This window comes from Clupea harengus, chromosome 19 (assembly GCF_900700415.2).
Source record: "Clupea harengus chromosome 19, Ch_v2.0.2, whole genome shotgun sequence".
NCBI classification, from domain to species: Eukaryota; Metazoa; Chordata; class Actinopteri; order Clupeiformes; family Clupeidae; genus Clupea; species Clupea harengus.
The window spans coordinates 8530178-8548603 of record NC_045170.1 but is presented as its reverse complement, the minus strand read 5'-3'; the positions used below and the strand labels follow the sequence as shown (position 1 = coordinate 8548603).

Here is an 18426-nt window from a genome sequence, read left to right as displayed (position 1 = left end):
CTGCATATTGAGCATCTGCGCCCTGAAATCTTCTAGCACCCTCCCACCCAGTTTTCTCACCCCCCTCGGGGAGCCCCGTGACCCCAAGGGCAGCCCCCAGCCCAACCCAGTCCCCCCCCCCCAACCTCCCCCTCTGACCTGCCAGACCCCTCCACAATCGCAAACCCCGCCCTAAAGACAGACCGGACTGAGTTCAAGGTAAACGTTCCCTTTCTGCTTTGGTCTGTGGCCCTGAAGAGTCTAACCCTGGCCCCTGGTAATCATATGCACCGCTCTTTTCTGGAGGTTGAGGAGGGGAGGGTTCTCACAGTTTTTTTTTGTCACCTCACACCCCCCTCCATCAACCTCTCACAACCCCCAATAGCATGATGGTGGTCTGAAATATCAGAGCTTTTCGATGCTAAATCAATTCTCTTCCAAATAAAAAAGGTTGCTGCTCTTTCTTCAGCCATTTGTTATTTTTTTCAACAACCGTTTTCCTTTTCTGGTTCTGATTTATCAGACCTTCTGTGTTGTCTGGGAATGATACCAAAGCATGTCAGAAGGTTAGAGCAACAGAAAACTGTCTGTCAAGAGAGGCGTGTGTGTGTGTTGTGTGTTGTGTGCGTGTGCGTGTGCGTGTGTGTGTGTGTGTGTGTGTGTGTGTGTGTGTGTGTGTGTGTGTGTGTGTGTGGCGTGTGTGTGGCGTGTTGTGTGATCTGTCTCTGGCAAAAGCACTGAAATGATGAATGAAGTGCCGCAGAGAAGGGTCAATTTCAGAAACAAACGTTTTTAAGGACTCCCATATTTCGTTTTTCTTTTCTTCAAATCACAGAAAACAATGACAATACAATATATTATATAATATCATAAAATATGATAATAACATAGCATTCAGAAATGTATTGTATGCTTTGTGAGGGCCCCCTGTGTGTCTGAAATGAACATACATGTAATCTCAGAATCGACAAATAGAGCCAATGTGGGGAACACAATAAGACCCACCAGGGGGGTGCAGTAGGCTTTGGCTCCAACTCAAGCTATTGATCAAAATGTGAAATAGTTGCATAACCTGATTTGGGTGATCTACACATATATTTAAACTCAGCACCCTTATATTATATGGGCCTCTTATTATAGGTGGTGATTTCAACTCTGTCTGTGACCCTAAAGTGGATTGATCCAGTCACCCTCTCCCTTCAGATAAAAACATATCCGCAGCCTTGAGGAACTTTCAAGCTGAGCTTGGTATAACAGATGTATGGCGCCTAGTCCACCCAGACGCCAGAGAGTACTCTTTCTATTCCGGGGCGCATAATTCCTATTCAAGGATAGATTACATAATGATGTCGTCAAATCTGATCCAGAATGTTATTGAGATCAAAATGAATAGTATTTTAGTGCTGCACTGTCTGTCACATTCCCCCCCCCCCCCCCCCCCCCAACCCGTGCAAATCCAAACAGTGGCGACATAATACAATGCTACTCAAAAATGAAAATTGTACCTGCCCCAGCATCCTTATATTAGACATATTGAGTTGCATTTCAGTATGGCAATTAGAGATTGCTTCTGCACAACTAAAGATGACTCTACTAATTACGGATCAGTCATAAAACTTGGAAACACCACAGCTGCAAGATGACTGCAAGGTACAACAGCATAATATATAAACAAACAGGCTCTACTGATAGATATATGGCACAGCCTGAGGATGGAATCAGTTTTGCTGAGGATGCAATCAGTTAGAGCGTGATCTTTGAACTTTTTACTTCATACCCTGATACAAATTGTTTTTGGTATCAAATGTTTTAGTCAATGTTCTGGCCTGCAGTGCCAGCTTGGACTGACAATGAATGGCTATACGTGTTGCACATGAAGTTACAAGATGACTTGTGAATGTTAACTCCTTCCAGAAGAGTCCATTCCATTCTATGGCTGTGAATGTAATATGAATTCAGTAAATGTTTGTTAATGTTCTATACAGAGAACATGAATCAGCAAATGTATTGATAATGCACATCAGAATTCTTTCAGACTTTTAAAAACTTGCTTTAAAAAAAAAAAAAGGAAAAAAAAGATAGTTGCTTCCTCCCTAACAAACCACTAAGTGTTGAAACTGACAATGTGCAATAACTCAGAGTGATTGAGATTGAGATTGAGATATCATGTTGCTGGGCTGTCATTTTTTCAGTCACAGAGGAAGTTTCGCCCTTGTCTCCCTTTGGGGCATATCTGTAGCTACAACACGACACTGAAAGCCTTTGTGGCGCATGGCCTTGCCGTGAACACAGTTTCTGCTGATCCACAAAAGGTGTCAAACGGAGCATTGGAATAAAACTGCCGTGTTCCCCCACGGCTGCACTTAATCCTATTATCACTACCCGTTTTATACAGATCAACCCCCTGCTACCTTCATCCTATCCCCATTGGGCTATCTGACTAAAGCGGGCTGAGCACTTTGCTGGGGATGGATGGTGTGGCTTTAAATCAAACGCTTGCTAAGCAGGCATGTGTGCGTGCCGTATGTGATATGAACTGATACAGTGACTGACTCTAATTCCTGCTGTATTTTGGATAGTGGATTTGAGTGAATGTGTATGTTTTGCCAAAATATTCCATCAAAGAGTTGAGTGATGGTGTCATATGCACCACACAGATTATTCTTACTTTTATTTTTATTCAAATCATATAATTTACTTATTGTTCAAATCAGCATATTTGGAGATTAGGTCCAAATCATCTGTGGTAGTAATCTTACTGCAGTAATCTGTGTTTTGTTCCAGCCATTGAATCTAGTCTAACCATAGCTTTTTTGCAACATTGAGCAATTTTGATATTTAAGGCTTCTTGTCTTTTGTGTTGTCAGTGAGGATTTCTGAATCAAAGGGCCAGACCGGAATGAAACATTTGCAAATGCCACAATTGTTTCTCCAAGTATCACTTATCTGTCTGAAGGCCCCTGCACACACACACACATCTCCAAGCTCCCCTAAATAGATGCATTTGAGGAAGGCATTGACCAGAGTCAATTGCCTGTCAAATGCTATGTGCGATTAGACACCAGTGGCTATTGCGCCTAATATGTGGGGACTCCCATAGAGCAGCATCGGTGGGCTTCTTTCTGAGACGCACACATGCTCACACGCCTGCACACACTCCCACACACCCACACACCCACACACCCCCACACACACACACACACACACACACATGCACACACACACACACACTTTCATCTAACCGCACAGTTCAATGCGAATGTCCAGTGTGCTGTCCAGTCGATTGAGTTCAGCAAAAAAGCCTAAGAAATCCCTCCCTTTTTTCTCACCCTCGTCTCCTCTTGTGCTGTCCAGCTGCCTGCAACCTTTGACCCCTAACCCTTACTCCTGACCCCTGGACCCATTCCCACGCCACGCCCTTTTGTGTGGACCTCGCCATGACAACAGCCTGGCCACGGCTACCACGGTAACAGATGGACAGGGCCTTGGAAATAACTTCATTCAACCGAGCCGCGGACAATCTGCCCCCTGGATCCCCCACCCCCCCTCACCCCTCCACCCCATTCCCCCATCACATCCCAATCCACACAATTCATTCCACTGCAGGGTCTCTAGTCATGCGGACTGATAAAGTCATTACCGACAGCATTGCAGATTCATCTTGGCATGCAACATAGGTATACGCATGGAAATACGGTTCAGATATTGTTATCGCATTGGACTACACGATGCGGTTGCTTGTCCGTTGTGTAGAAAACCAAATCACAGTGAACTATGAGGAAATATGCTGTGGGGAGGCCAGCATGAACTCAGTGCAGTGTAATCATTATTTATTTCAGACACAGGTATACATGGGCATGACCCAGACTACTGGAGAGGTGGTTGGCCAGTTGTGCTTAGCTGAAGAATATCTGTAAAAAACAGTAACTCATTTGGTCTCAATTCAGCCTTCCATATTGTCTGGACCCCAAGTAGAAGTAATGTGTGTGTGTGTGTGTGTGTGTGTGTGTGTGTGTGTGTGTGTGTGTGTGTGTGTGTGTATGTTTGTGTTTGGGAGAGTGTGTGTGTGTGTTTTATGTTTGGTAGAGTGTGTGTGTGTGTGTGTGTGTGTGTGTGTGTGTGTGTGTGTGTGTGTGTGTGTGTGTGTGTGTGTGTGTGTGTGTGTGTGTGTGTGTGTGTGTGTGTGTGTGTGTTTGTGTTTGGTAGAGTGTGTGTGTGTGTGTGTTTGTTTTTATCTTTCTTTTCACTGAGCACAGTTTCAGTTTATGGCCCTTGCGGTGTTGTTTGAAAAAACAAAAGCACAAGGTGTCAGAAACACTTCCTCTTGTCTTTCAGAAGAGCTTGATGGCCTCTAACCCAACAGTGAACAAACAAGAAAACAAGCACACAATGTGAGGACACACTCAGCTAATGAAGTCCCTCTTCCTCACCGTATGATGTTCCGCATGTTTTACTGAATGTCTTTAGTGTCTTTAATTCCATAGTGGCACATTGAATACATGCCAATACAGTACATTTTCACAGTACAATATTTCATTTGTATATAAAAACTTTAGATTTTCTCAAGCTTATATTTATCTTTTGAACTTTGAAAAAAAAAAACATTATATGTGTATGAGGTGTATATAAATGATACTCCCTATCAAAGGACTGACCATGGCTTATACTTTATTTGCAACACCACAGAACAGAGGAGCCTGAAATCACACAAATGCAGCAGCCACTCATTCAGTTTTTGAATTTGCAATCATTCCATCCAGCATCTGCATCACTATCTTTCCTTCTCCCTGCAACCCTCCCTCCACCCCCTCACCCCCCACCCGCTTTCTCCCCCTCCCTGCCTTTCGCTCAGTTCATTGTGCCAAAGGAGATTTTCTCCATTGAGGCCCAGTTTCTTAGGTAACCCCAGTGCTGCATGAAATGAGAATGATAGAGAGAGAGGGTAAGAGAGAGAGGGTGAGAGAGAGAGAGGGAGAGAGAGAGAGGAGAGAGAGAGAGACGAGAGAGGGTTGGTGGGTGGGTGAATGGGAGGGAAAGAGGGAGGGAAAGAGGGATGGAGGGAGGGAGGGAGAGAGAAGGAAACTTGGGGGACAGAGAGACGAACAGGCAGAAGTGTCCAAGACACACAAGGAAGAGGTTTGCAAGAACAGCCAGACCAAGAGTCCGAAGGAGAGATGTACAAAGTAGGACAGGTGCCTCAGAAATCAACCAGCAAACTCCAAGCTCCACGTGAAGGAGGAAAAGAACAGCGAGAAGAACTGAGGATGCTCTTAGCAAATCAGGGATTTTTGGCGGAAAGATTATTTATTTATTTTCCTGCTTTTTCGATGAAACACAGTCTGTGATGTAGGCCGAGGTCTTAGTATTCTTTCCCTCTTGGGAAGAAAATCAACAAAACTGAAAGCTTTCGTCTGTGTGGCACTGCTGGCCACCGAAACTATTTTATTGATTTTTTTTTTTAGTTTTCCAGTATTTTTCAGAAACAATTCAGCAAAAAAGGAAGGAGGTGTTCATCCACCTCCTACAAAATTTCATGCAGGGAATAGTGTTTCTATATCTGTACACATGTGTACATGTGGTACACAAACAGCATGTACCAGTCTTGGTGTATTTAATGTATTTGAGGCGTATTCTCTGAGGAAGGCAGGTGCCATCATAGTAACTTCCAGCTTGTGGGGAGGCCTCCTGCTCCCAAACTCTGACCTAAGGGGGTCAAGCAGGTGCTGCGGAGGGAGGCTGCAGCTGACCAACTTTTGGGATCCAGCGCACAGTGAGTGACGACATGACAATGTCACTGGTAACAGTGGCCATGTGCTGATTCAATGTAGACCAACTGTTCATTGACTATTCAACATTTAGGGTAAATATTGAATATATGAAATTTTGTAGCAGGTGGATGAACACGTTCTTCCTTTTTTGCCGAATTGTCTCTGAAAAATACTGAAAAACTAAAAAAATCTATAAGATAGTTTCGGTATAGTATCAGCAGATCAAATATTTGTATCCATAGAGTTATAGATTTTTCTAACATAAACGTTAACATGTATTGATGACTTTTTGTGAAAACTTAAAAAATCAGGAGTTGGTGTGATGGCACAAATAAGTGACTTTTTAGCTAATTTAAAGTTTTGGCATCCCACGACTTATTTCCAACTACCACATCATAAATGGAACACTTTTTATGGATCTCTTTCTTTAAGGCTCTCCTGTGCTTGTGTTTTTTAGTTCACTTTTCTGTTGTTTTACTGTTTCTTTTGAACGGACCATGCTGGCATTCCAAAGTATTATTTAAGCCTCTCTCCTTTGATCTGTGTGAGGGTGCGGAGTCTTTTGTGAAGGTCACACTGTGTGCTGACCCTTCCTCCGATGGCCATTGTGCTCCTATGACCAAGAGGGTCAGGCAGTTATTGAGCCTAAGCCATAGCTCCGGCCTGCACCTCTCCTCCTTCCCTCTCCTCCTCCTCCTCCTCCCCCCCCCCCCCCCCCCCTTTATCCATCTGTTCAGCCATCCGTCCGCTGGGCCGGCCGAGGCCATCTATCCATCCGCCCTGACACTTGGACGTCTGGAGCTGATTGTCCAAACGCAATTCTTGTGTATGCCTATGTAAAAGCAGGAGTTGTGGATGGACATCACGCCCCTGACTGTCCCCGCTCCTTCAGAGTGATGGGATTTTCGACACAGACTTCTGGAGGAGGCCTCTCCATGGCATGTTGGTCTTTTGTGTGGTGAGTAGCAGCCAAGAAAAAAAAACACACACACACACACACACACACGCACACGCACACACACACACACACGCACACACACAACCTCGCTCTCAGCGGGGTTTCCTGTCAGCTCAGAGCCTGGGACCCAGGAGGTTGGATTGGAGTAACACTCCAGTGACGGGAAGAAAGAAGTTGAGTAAACAGAGTGGACGCAGAGCATGAGAGAGAGAGAGAGAGAGTGGGAGAGAGAGAGTGGGAGAGAGAGAGAGAGAGAGTGGGAGAGAGAGAGAGAGAGAGTGGGAGAGTGGGAGAGAGAGTGGGAGAGAGAGAGTGGGAGAGTGGGAGAGAGAGAAAGAGTGAAAGAGCTAGGGGGAGCGGGAGTGTTGAAAACACTTATCTCTACAGAGGCCAGTTGAACATGTCTGATTTGTTCTGCCGTTCATGTATTTCCACCTACTTCTGTCTCTGTTGCCATTCTCACACTGGCTGCCTGGCTCTCACAGATTCTCAAAGGAAAAGGGTGGGAAGTGAGAGAGAATGGGAATGAATGAGAGTGTGTGCGTGTGTGAAGAATAGGCCGGCGAAAGACAGAAAGTGAGAGAAAGAGGGGAATTGGGGTGAGGTACGGAGGAGGGGTGCAGGGCAGGGAAAGTGGGATTAGTAAAGAGAGAGAGAGGCAGAGGAAGACAGAAAGTGAGATTTGCGGGACGAGAGAAAAATTTAGGTGGAGGGATTGTTTTTTTTTTTTTTAATCACAATTTTTCTGGAGTTACCACAAAAGTATGTTTTAGGCTCCAGATGAAAGTGTACATTTAAAATGATAAGGCAAAAATGTAACAAGAGGCAATGCGATAAAAGGGTGGGTGGGGGGGGGGGTTAGAGAGAGAGAGAGAGAGAGAGAGAGAGGGAGGGAGAGAGAGAGGGAGAGAGAGAGAGTGAGAGAGGGAGGGGGAGAGAGAGAGGGAGGGAGAGAGAGATCAAGATGGAGCCAGCATTAATATGCTAATGGCCTGAGTGAGCACACAACAGGCGCACTGACCAAGCAAATCACTGCTGGACACACACTGAGGCTAATCCCCCACACAGCGCTCACACACACAGCGCTCACACACACACACACACACACACACACACACACACACACACACACACGCACACACGCACACACGCACGCACACACACACACACACACACACACACACACACACACACACACACACGCTCCTTTCACACTCTGGTCATACAGTCACACACACATACACACAGTAATGTCAACCAGTGACTGAACTGATGTCCTAACATGTAAACAGTGAACAACTAAGAGGTTGTGGGCAGGTTCTGTTCCAAAATCTTCTGATGCAGGTGAGATATGACTTTTCTTAGATTATTCTTAACTCTCATTGACCCCACCACACTCTCTCATACACACAAACACAAACACACACACACACACACACACACACACACACCCTGTCAGTCCGTCACAATCTCCATGGTTATTGAGCCCTGTGGAAGCCCCTCTTGGTAGCTTGTGTGTGAATTGTTCTGTGATTGTCTTTTCACAATTACAGTTTGGTGGGCCTTTGCCCTGCTGCGGTTCTCAGTCTTGTTCCCCAAAGCAGCCATATTTGCTGAAGAGATCTTTGGCCATCTGTGGCTGCCCCATGCCACCCCCGCCCCCCCCCAAAAAAGAACTTCAAACAGCTTCTGACAAAGCCAGAGATCTAGCTTGAGCAGTCATATTTGTCATTGCATTTATGTTGGTTTGGGTGTTGTTTTCTTGATTGTCCTGTCTAAACTTTTTTTTAAATTTTTGTATTAAATCAATAAAAATAATAAAAACGACACTTGTGCATCTTTTGTCATATTCCACTTTCTACGTCAGTTTGGCTATTTCATACCACCATGTCCTAACATCAGGTCTATTACTGTATATAATAAATTATAATTGCATTTTTTTTATGAATTCCGTCTATTATCTATGTAGTATCAAACATGCGAACAAGCAGGAAATTAAATAATTAAAATGAGTCAATCTGTGACTTCAGAATATAGTAAAGTGTCAGTGTCCAGAGAAACATGGTGTCAAACAATTGTTTCGCGTTATTTTAATGACTCCACAATCTAGCAGGTTACTGTCTTTCCCTCATGTATAGACATTTATTTGGACCAATCCAGAGTATATTTTTACATCACGTTGACAAAATTAGCACCACCAGATGTCGCTACGGTGTACACTGAATACAAAGGAAGTCTACGCAGAAAGATTGTATCCGGCGGAAAGTGACACATTTAGTGACTGGCGAGGTGTAATGTTGAGCAAATAAGAACTAACAACTAACTGCAGACCTGCAGATAACTAGCTCACACGGTACGTGTCCTTTTTTGTTGAGTGGCATCATGTCCAGAGGCGTCAGAAGTTCGCTTTGATCGAGTATTTTTCCTCTCGCGTCGTTATTGTAAACTGCGAGGGACAAGCCAGCTGTTCATCATCTTTTCTTCGTGACCACAAGTAAGTAAGACGCAGCTTTTGACAGCTTAAATAAACCTCCATGAAATGTGTTAACAAGGGTGGGTTGGTGACACTGTGACCTAGCACAGCTAGTACAAAGACTGCCATTGCATGCAGTATTGTTGACATTCCCAAGCTCAAGGGGTTGTCAACTTTTTTTCTGCTGAAATTGTTGTTCATGTATGTTCACCTGACTGTTGGATAGCCTGGATACAAGATGTTTTGCTGGGAGATACAGTCAGAGTAACCTCAGCGTTATTAACAGGTTTGTGTGTGTACTTGCCAAGTGACAGGCATTGAAGGAAACCTTGAGACCTGCAACATTGTCATATATGCCATAGCCTCCTGAAAAAGGGCTGTTAATAATAACTATTTTGATTATCCCTTAATCAATTATACTATTTAATTTTAGTCTATTGATGCCCAGTATACACATTTAACCAAACGATCTTAAAATATGAATAGCATACATTTCAGATCATTTGAACTAATTCTCTGAGTGATGTCACAGATGATGAAAGTCTTCGATTGATTCATTTCCTGTATGATATGTTATTGTTGCTGCTTGCATCCCATTCGCTGACTCAGCCGGGGATGTTTGATAGGTTACCTTGTTCCTCAGGTTATTCTGACCAGATGGCAAACCCAGTGAACATCCAGGCTCCTAGTAAGACCTGGGAGCTGAGTTTATATGAGCTGCACAGAACTCCCCAGGTGAAGTACTAGTACTGTCACGTTTGACATCAACCAGCTCAATCAGAGCTTTATATCCACCCATTCCGGGAAGGACAAGACCAAATATTTTGGTTTGTTAAAATACACATACTCATACCTACTCACAGACACATTAACATGAAAGAATATTCAGTACTTACATACATACTCACTACAGTATCCACCCACAATTTTACCAAAAGAACTAAATGCATGTAAATGTAAAAATGTTAGATACAAATATATTATTAAATTGAGAGAAAGCTAAAGAAACTGTAAAGGCAAGTGGGAGTATAGTATGGCAGTGGAGTATAGTTCTGACTACCTTTAGGCTGTATTATATTTAGTGAAAGCATGCAGAAATATTATTTATAAAGAAATGATATAGTCCTTTAATCATCTAGTCAGTCAAGAAGACAATCGGATGTTCAGCCAATCAGTAGAGACACATGTCAGTCTTGTCATGTCACATGTCTGACACATGTCAGTAATGTCTCTTAGCCAAAGGAAAACAACTTGCAAATGGTTGGAGAGAAGGGGGTATGTTTGTTTAACTGTGGAGCTTCAAAGTAATACGCTTTTGCTAAAATCACTGACCCTTGAGGATTCAATCAACTCATACAAGTACTGTGTGTGTGTGTGTGTGTGTGTGTGTGTGTGTGTGTGTGTGTGTGTGTGTGTGTGTGTGTGTGTGTGTGTGTGTGTGTGTGTGTGTGTGTGTGTGTGTGTGTGTGTGTGTTTCTTGGGCGGCGGAGGGCTTCCCTATTCACTTGTTTTTGTTTGGCAGGAAGCAATCATGGACGGGACAGAAATTGCCATATCTCCCAGAAGCCTCCACAGTGAGCTGATGTGTCCCATCTGCCTGGATATGCTGAAGAAGACGATGACCACTAAAGAGTGCCTGCATCGCTTCTGCAATGACTGTATCGTCACTGCTCTCAGATCAGGGTGAGCATGTTCTCTCTGTCTCTGTCTCTCTCTGTCTATGCTTGCCTGCCTGTCTGTCTGTCTGTCTCTCTCTCTGTCTGTCTCTCTCTCTCTCTCTCTCTCTCACACACACACACACACACACACACACACACACACACACACTCACACTCACACACACAAAAGGTCCAGGGAACACTGACGGCTACTTCAATATTTACAGTTCCAACTCAACTCTGCCCTGAACACACAATTTGGCAAAACAAGGTCCTGACTAAAATGCGGTGTGGAACTTGGATGGAGAGATGAACAGCGAAGGGAATCAACAATATGTCAGACCATTAAAGTAAATATCATTAACTTTTTTAATGATTTTCCCTCTCTACAGTTTGACTTGCTAGTGCCATGCATACGATAGCTTCCACTAATACCAAATATAGTATCACATTCGTATTCTCCTTAACATCCTCTTGTTCTCTCTCTCTTTGCTTTTGAAGTAGTCTTCCTAACGGCCAACCCCTGCTGTTTTGAAAACAAATAGGCGGTGCCAAAAAAAGCCTTCCTGATTATGGTTGCCCAGGCGACATATTTGGCAAAGCTGATTCCTTCCTGCTATCTCACTGAAGTCAACCAAGTGAAGAAAGATTCTATTCCTCTCACACCCCACCTCCCGTTATTCTCCCCCCTCAGGAACAAAGAGTGCCCTACCTGCCGCAAGAAGCTGGTGTCAAAGCGTTCCCTTCGTCACGACCCCAATTTCGACGCTCTCATCTCTAAGATCTACCCGAGCCGGGACGAGTACGAGGCCCATCAGCGGCGCGCCCTGGACCGCTTCAGGCAGCTGCATAACCCCCAGCCCCTCATCCTCAGCATCGAGGAGGGCATTCGCCTGCAGGCCAAATACAGGTCAGGGGGTCACTACAGGGTCAAGGGGGAGGTGCTCTTTCAATACTAGTTCAGGGATAGAAGAATGATTGAATGATGTATCTGTCCATCTGTTGTCCTACCATATCTGTAAATACTGTTGAAGTGAGTTGGGGTTTTGAGGCTGCCAGTTATATGGCGAGAGCGGTTCTTTCTGAGTTTAGCAATGGGAAGTCACAAATCATAATTGAATGGAGCAAACAACCAAGTGTGTCAAGTCTTACAACTTTATTTTATGCAAAGCTTGGTATTACACCAAGTGCTTATGTGCTTCCCGAGTGTTTCAGACACAGAAACAATCAGCAGTATGATCTTTTTTTTATTCTAATTGGCTGCTAAGTAGATAATCTGAAGACTTCAATCCCCAATCATCACATCCCTTTGCTGGCTATTCTAGTTTGTAATCACAAGTTTTTACAGACCTCTGCGGGTGCGCAAAGCTCAGCAGGATGACGGCGACAACACCACCTTCAGCGGCGACGAGGAAAACGGTGACACGCGATCCCATGCTTCTCATGACTCCGCCCCCTCGCGTCAGCCCTCCCTCCTGACCAGTCACGCCCCACAGGCGGGGCCCAGCCGATCCAAGAGGCCTCGGGAGTCTGACGAGTCTGGGGCCGAAGTGGACGGCCAGAGCCTCACCCCGCCTCGAAAGCCGCGACGCAACAACAACAAATCAGAGATCGAGCTGGTGTTCCACCCACACCCCCTGTTAGTAAACACAGAACGGCACAGCCAGACAAGGTGAGGCTTCTTCTTCTTCTTCTTCTTCTTCTTCTTCCTCTTCTGTATTACAGCTTGTAATTATCCTTGGCAGCCACACACTGGGGATTTCAGGAAGAATCAATGTTCCACAGTTTTTTTTTCTCCCACTATTCGAGATCTACCACAACCAGCTGAGCTCATAGATGCCTTAATTAATTACAATCACCTGGTTCGAGTTATCAAGAGCTACATCACTTACTTTATTTAGATATGCATTAAAGCACACCTTCTGACACAAGCCCTAAAGTTTTTGTTAGGTGAAAATTCCTCGGACTCCAGAGTTGTGTACAAGTATCTTTTTATTCAATATGCATATCGGGCTCACTCATGTCTTGGCAGACAAGAGAGAGGCACGGGCCCACCCTCATCTTGGAGGACGGGCTCACTCCCAGACTGTAGCAGACGAGAGAGAAGCAAAGTTAAACACATCACACAAGGATCAAATAGAAAGAAGTTAGCGTTCTCTGATGCTAAAGCACTATGTCAGCAGAGATAACCACAGTGTGGGTTTTCCACATCCGAGGTCATCTTGCTATGCTTTTTGCAACGTAATGCATCAGCAAGGCAGAAAACGACTAGTTCTTCTTATCAGCCCTCACTTACGCACACAGGGAAGGTACACTTTTAAGAACAGATAGAGACAGAAACATCATGTTTCAGCTCACAAAGGTATATGATTAACACACATACAGTACATACTTGATTTGTCAGAGTGTCACCTTTCTCTATCAATTTTTGTTTACATAATACCCCCTAGTCACTAAGTTCATTTCATGAGTGAAGTGAGTTTTTTTTTTTTCTGTAGCAAATGATTATGGTGTCTGATACATAACTCGTGTTGCTTCATTAGAGCAATGTCCTCCCTCTCTCCTGCTCTCAGATATGTCAAAACAACTGCCAATGCCACAGTGGACCACCTCTCTAAGTACCTGGCCTTGCGTATTGCCCTGGAGGAGAGACAGACAGACCAGCCAGCAGAGGAGCCTGGTGTAGGGGAGACAGCGTCAGGGGGCGAGGGGAGCAGAGCTGGGCCTCCTGGTCGCCTTTTGGACATCAGTGAGAAGCAGTACACCATCTACATCACCACAAGCAGCGGCCAGTTCTCTGTGAGTACAACTAACCAAGCTGACGTAATGCATTATATGAACTTCTTACTTAGGACATTTTTCCAGGATCGTTCAGAGCATAGGTTTCCCAAAGTCCGCCCACTAAGGTTATGTAAATAAAACATGTTGAAGCCAATTGGTTGGAATTTTGATTTCTTTGTGAGTGCCTTGAAAGGAAATGTGTATTGTTTAGTGGCATCCATTAGTACAAATGAAATATGGTATTTTTAATTGTTTCGATTTTCTGAAAAATTCACAACAGGCAGTCTGTCAGGCCTAAAGGTTCATTTTAGATTCCTTGGTTGGCTTAAGTAGAGACAGGACAGAGCGCCATTTTGTTTTTTCCTGTTCAACCAGCTCTATGCTTCAGAATGTCTCCGTTATTGCTGCCCTCTTCCCTCAGTTCATCTTGTTTGCTTCTTAACAACACGCCCCTCTCTCCTTCAGACTCTGAACGGTTCTCTGACTCTGGAGCTGGTGAATGAAAAGTACTGGAAGGTGAACAAACCTCTGGAGCTGTACTACGCTCCCACCCAGGACCAACAGCAGCAGCCTCAGCAGCCACAAGCACCAGAGCAGTCCTCTTCATCCCAGCTGTGAAGACCTGTAAGAAGGCTGATAAAGAGATCGGTCTCTCTCCTCGTCGCTTGCTTAAGTACACCTACAGCATGGAACTGCAGACCTGCTGAGTTTATCTAAATTACACATTCTTCCCCGTGGACATTCAAATACTGACTATGAAACATATCCCTCTGCCCTGTAGTTGTTGTCACCTATCCAGTGGTTGGTGAAAGTACTCGTGCCTTGGGACACGACTGGAGGAGTAAGATGGAAGGAGGGGTTGAAATGTTATCCTTGAGTAAGGATACCGAAGAGTTTTCATCTGCATAATTCCAAGGTTCATTGACTTGAATCCTTCCTATATATAAACAGTGTTTTTATTTTAGTACCCTATGCATACAAACTGAGGTCAACTGATATCAACAGTCAGTTCCATCTAGCACAAAACGACGTTTAAATGAACACGGATCTGCCTCACAATGGAGGTAGTTTTATTATGACCTATATGTCTGTTGTAGAGCAGCAAAACTACCATCAACTCGGTAGAAAACCCCCCCAAGTGTGTGATTAAGACTCATGTATCTATGCTGAGCTCCAAAGAAACACTTTGAAGAAACACAAGGGCCTGCCTTTGCTCGTATGGCAATGTGTAATTTTTATAGCCTTTTTAGTAGTGGCTTTCCAGAATTATAGAAATATTGTGACGTGATGACATCAGTTGTTTGGCACAACCCACAAGAGCCACTTTTTTTCCAAGGCTACACACTTTTACATTAATTAAATGTACACATATAAAATTTCTAAATGCACTTTATCTGAACCATCTTATGCATTAGGATGTTTTATTCCAGATACCTGTCTGAATATACAATTTCTTATTGAACAATCTCCTATATGTAAACTTTCCCACTTGTGCAGCATGTTATATCTTGCTCAAATGTGTTTAGTAAACTCTGATAACGGCTGTTATCAAACTGAGTTTCTGGCCTCAGGTGAAACTAAACAGCCTTACGGCTACTGAAAACTAACATGCAGTTTCAGACAGCAGCCCACCGCATACCTGCACAAGCCTGGAATGACAATTTTTATGGGGAATCTCCCGATTGGTTAATACCGTTGAAACAGGTGTTTTGTTAGAATGCTGTACCCACCATTCTCAGAGCATCTGCTGTCATAACTGCCATCAGTGGGAAAGTAAAAGGTACTCCAAGAATGACTTGGTGTAGCCTTGAGAGCATCTGAACTAACCAAGTCAAACAACAAAACGATATGGACTGCGGATTCTGAGTGCTGTTAATATTAGTAGTCTTTGAGAAAAGGAAAGTCAGCAAAACAAATGAATGTGTGCTCAAGTTAAAATAAAGATCAAAATATACATAGATCTAGACTTATACACTTTCAAGCATTTACTATTCTGCTAATGCACTTCACAGACTTGTTACAACCTATGAAGATGTACTTGACGCACATCAAGGAAAACCCTTACATAAAGATGATTATACATTCCCTCTCTGATTTTCACTTGGCTAACCAGCATCCACTCGTCCTGATTCAGAAGAGCACTTTGTAATAACACCACATGAGGAAAAACAAGGTTGTGAAATGTGGCATTTATTGACACATGGGGAGCAGGGAGAGATTTACTTCTTCTTGGACACACCAACTGTGCGACCACGACGACCGGTGGTCTTGGTGTGCTGGCCACGCACACGCAGACTAAAGGAAAGAAAGAAAGTAAATGTGTCAGAGCAATGAGTACAGATATCAGACAAATAATTAAGTAGTCCATTAATAACGTTAATTACCACTCATCTGTTCTAAGAAAAACTGTAGCTCAAGCACCATTTAAGTGTCCACAGAAGACAATAGCCTCAACTGCTGATAACCAATACGCCAAAGTTTTTTTGTTTCATGAGGCAAAGACATAAGCTACATTTTGGTAGTGACTGCAACTTAAAATACTTCTAAAACCTCATCAATGTAAGAGTACAGACACTATTAATGGCAGCCAAATACATTCACAAGGTGTCTTTTTGCCGATTGGGAATTTAGCCTGAGGGGGACCAAAGTTGCTTAAACACATCCTACCTGGCCAGACACGACCAACAAGAAAAAATGCAATAAGAATATTCATAAACAGGATTTCAACCAAAGACACTCCAGTAAAGATGGCATGGCAGTAGCTATGGGACCAGATGCTGATCAAGAAACACTGTTCTGCTTGCAAAATGGTAAGACACTTGCCATTGGACCAGCTTCACAGCCAAGCATGGTCTGACTACTGTTCCAATAGCTGCTGGCAAGGCTTGCTGTATGTACTTTACTGGGTGCACAGGATGTGCTGTAGTTTACTCTGCTAGCCATCATTGTAGCCTTAACCACAGACTACTGCCAAGCTTGAAGTGCATCTCTTATTTGAGTAGCCTGGCTAAAATAAAGAGGAAGATGCTATTCTTCCACTTCACAGCCCAGTGTGTGAAAGATTACATCTGTGCCTAAGAGAACAGATTTTGACAGATTAAAAAGCAGTCCTTACCCCCAGAAGTGCCTGAGACCACGGTGAGCCCTGATTTTCTTCAGTCTCTCCAGGTCTTCTCTCAACTTGTTGTCCAGACCGTTAGCAAGAACCTGAAACCCAGTCAGCCATGGTAAGTCATCACTGAGTGCAACGCGATTCATGCTCGTGATTTTAGGTAGTAACGCAAAGGGAGTGAACAAGTGCAGCCACAAATTTCACTAATTCTGGCATCCAAAGCTAAAAGTATTTGTTTAAATACTCCGAAGGTGCAAGTATCTTTCAAGATTGTACTAAAACAGAATTCTGCTGTAGTGCATTTTGACAGCTTAAAAATAAACATGGAAAAGAATGATTTAACATCATGGAAACATACCTGGCTGTACTTTCCATCCTTGACGTCCTTCTGTCTATTCAGGAACCAGTCAGGGATTTTGTACTGGCGAGGATTCTGCATGATGGTGATAACCCTCTCGACCTGTTGGCAAAATATACATCAATCCACACTGTAGTATAACAAGACACATGTAACATTACCCTTGAGAAAATACAAGCGTAATAGTATCCTACAGATTCATTCCAATCACTGCCCATCATACCTCATCCTCAGTCAGTTCTCCAGCCCTCTTGTTGAGGTCAATATCGGCCTTCCTCAGGACGACGTGGGCATATCGCCTACCAACACCCTGAAACACAAAAGGGTGAAGAAAGTCCCACTTGAGAATCGCTGTGTGTTACCATGTTATCCCACCAAACAACTCATATTTAGGCAGACCACAAGCCACATCACGATCTTACATGGCTAAAGGACTAAAGTAAGCTTACCTTAATGGCTGTGATGGCGAAGGCTATTTTCCTCCTACCATCAATGTTCGTGTTGAGAACACGAAGAATGTGCTGGAACTTCTCAGGAATAACCAGAGACTGAAAGAACACAAGATATTGCACAAAAAGCCAGTGAGCACTCCAACTTCAAATGCACGTAGCTGAACAGCTCTAACGTTAGCCAACTAGTCGCTCGATCCCACTCAGTAAAGGTGTGTTGTGAACCAAAAAATACGTTTGGTCCCTCATAAATAAGTTGTCTTCATCAAGTCTGTCCAGTCTCGCATTGTAAATTCGCATAATTTAACTTCTGTATGCTAGTTGGCTCTCCAGCCTGATGAATTGCAACGCAAGCTGGCCTAACCTAGCATGGCTAGTTCATTATATGCCCAATATTTACCAAACACAGGCCAGTATTAACGACCCTGGAGTGTATATGTACACGTTGAAAAAACACTGATTAAGAGGGTAAACCGACACATGTATTGAATGCTACAATGAGCCAGAAAGCCTTTACTGAACGAACTTCATTTCAATGCTTAACACCGACGCGGGCTTGCATATCACAGGGTTGCTAGCTGGCAACTCCAGAATGTGATCCCCGATTAAATACATAATCTTTCCAACAAATATCACATTCCAATGGGCAACAATATTATTTCATGATCATATACGATACAGATTTTTCTAACAAGACACAAAGAAAAGCAGATGAATGTAGATATACATTTGGTTTTATCAGAAGCTAAGTCTCACACTCACCATCTTGGAAACAGGTTCCGAGCGAAGAGGAAATTCGTAGGCTCTCGCGAGAGTTTATCATTGGCATTTGTGCAGGAAATGATTCCACCCTGGATATATTGCTCGTGTAACAACCCTACCGAAATCAT

The 18426-nt window shown here is 43.7% G+C and overlaps 2 protein-coding genes across 6 annotated transcripts; one reads left to right on the top strand and one right to left on the bottom strand.

Annotated features, from left to right (window-relative positions):
• The first annotated feature begins 8937 nt into the window (after positions 1–8937).
• Positions 8938–15019, top strand: LOC105904956 (E3 ubiquitin-protein ligase RING2-A). 5 transcript variants are annotated; one of them, XM_012832919.3, is made up of 7 exons: positions 8938–9199; positions 9822–9913; positions 10701–10861; positions 11531–11746; positions 12185–12508; positions 13410–13635; positions 14083–15019. In XM_012832919.3, the coding sequence occupies exons 2-7, from the start codon at positions 9836–9838 to the stop codon at positions 14233–14235; spliced, it is 1158 nt and encodes a 385-aa protein (XP_012688373.1). In that variant the 5' UTR covers positions 8938–9199; positions 9822–9835; the 3' UTR covers positions 14236–15019. The 5 variants fall into 5 exon arrangements, with proteins under 5 accessions (XP_012688373.1, XP_012688372.1, XP_042566621.1 ...); XM_012832918.3 differs by having other exon boundaries at positions 9805–9913; XM_042710687.1 differs by having other exon boundaries at positions 9788–9913.
• Positions 15020–15791: 772 nt separating this feature from the next.
• On the bottom strand, positions 15792–18387 carry rps18 (ribosomal protein S18). The gene is made up of 6 exons (XM_012832920.2): positions 18299–18387; positions 17537–17635; positions 17311–17397; positions 17088–17189; positions 16733–16824; positions 15792–15912 (listed from the first exon to the last, which is right to left on the bottom strand). The coding sequence occupies exons 1-6, from the start codon at positions 18299–18301 to the stop codon at positions 15837–15839; spliced, it is 459 nt and encodes a 152-aa protein (XP_012688374.1). The 5' UTR covers positions 18302–18387; the 3' UTR covers positions 15792–15836.
• Positions 18388–18426: the final 39 nt, after the last annotated feature.

Coding starts and splice junctions, on each gene's coding strand:
- LOC105904956 (XM_042710687.1), top strand. CDS start 9,794: ATGTTTGATAGGTTACCTTGTTCCTCAGGTTATTCTGACCAGATGGCA. Junction 9,914..10,700: donor AGCTGCACAGAACTCCCCAG/GTGAAGTACTAG, acceptor TTTGTTTGGCAG/GAAGCAATCATGGACGGGAC. Junction 13,636..14,082: donor CAAGCAGCGGCCAGTTCTCT/GTGAGTACAACT, acceptor TCTCTCCTTCAG/ACTCTGAACGGTTCTCTGAC.
- rps18 (XM_012832920.2), bottom strand. Junction 17,398..17,536: donor TCGCCATCACAGCCATTAAG/GTAAGCTTACTT, acceptor TTTGTGTTTCAG/GGTGTTGGTAGGCGATATGC. Junction 16,825..17,087: donor AGGATGGAAAGTACAGCCAG/GTATGTTTCCAT, acceptor ACTGGGTTTCAG/GTTCTTGCTAACGGTCTGGA.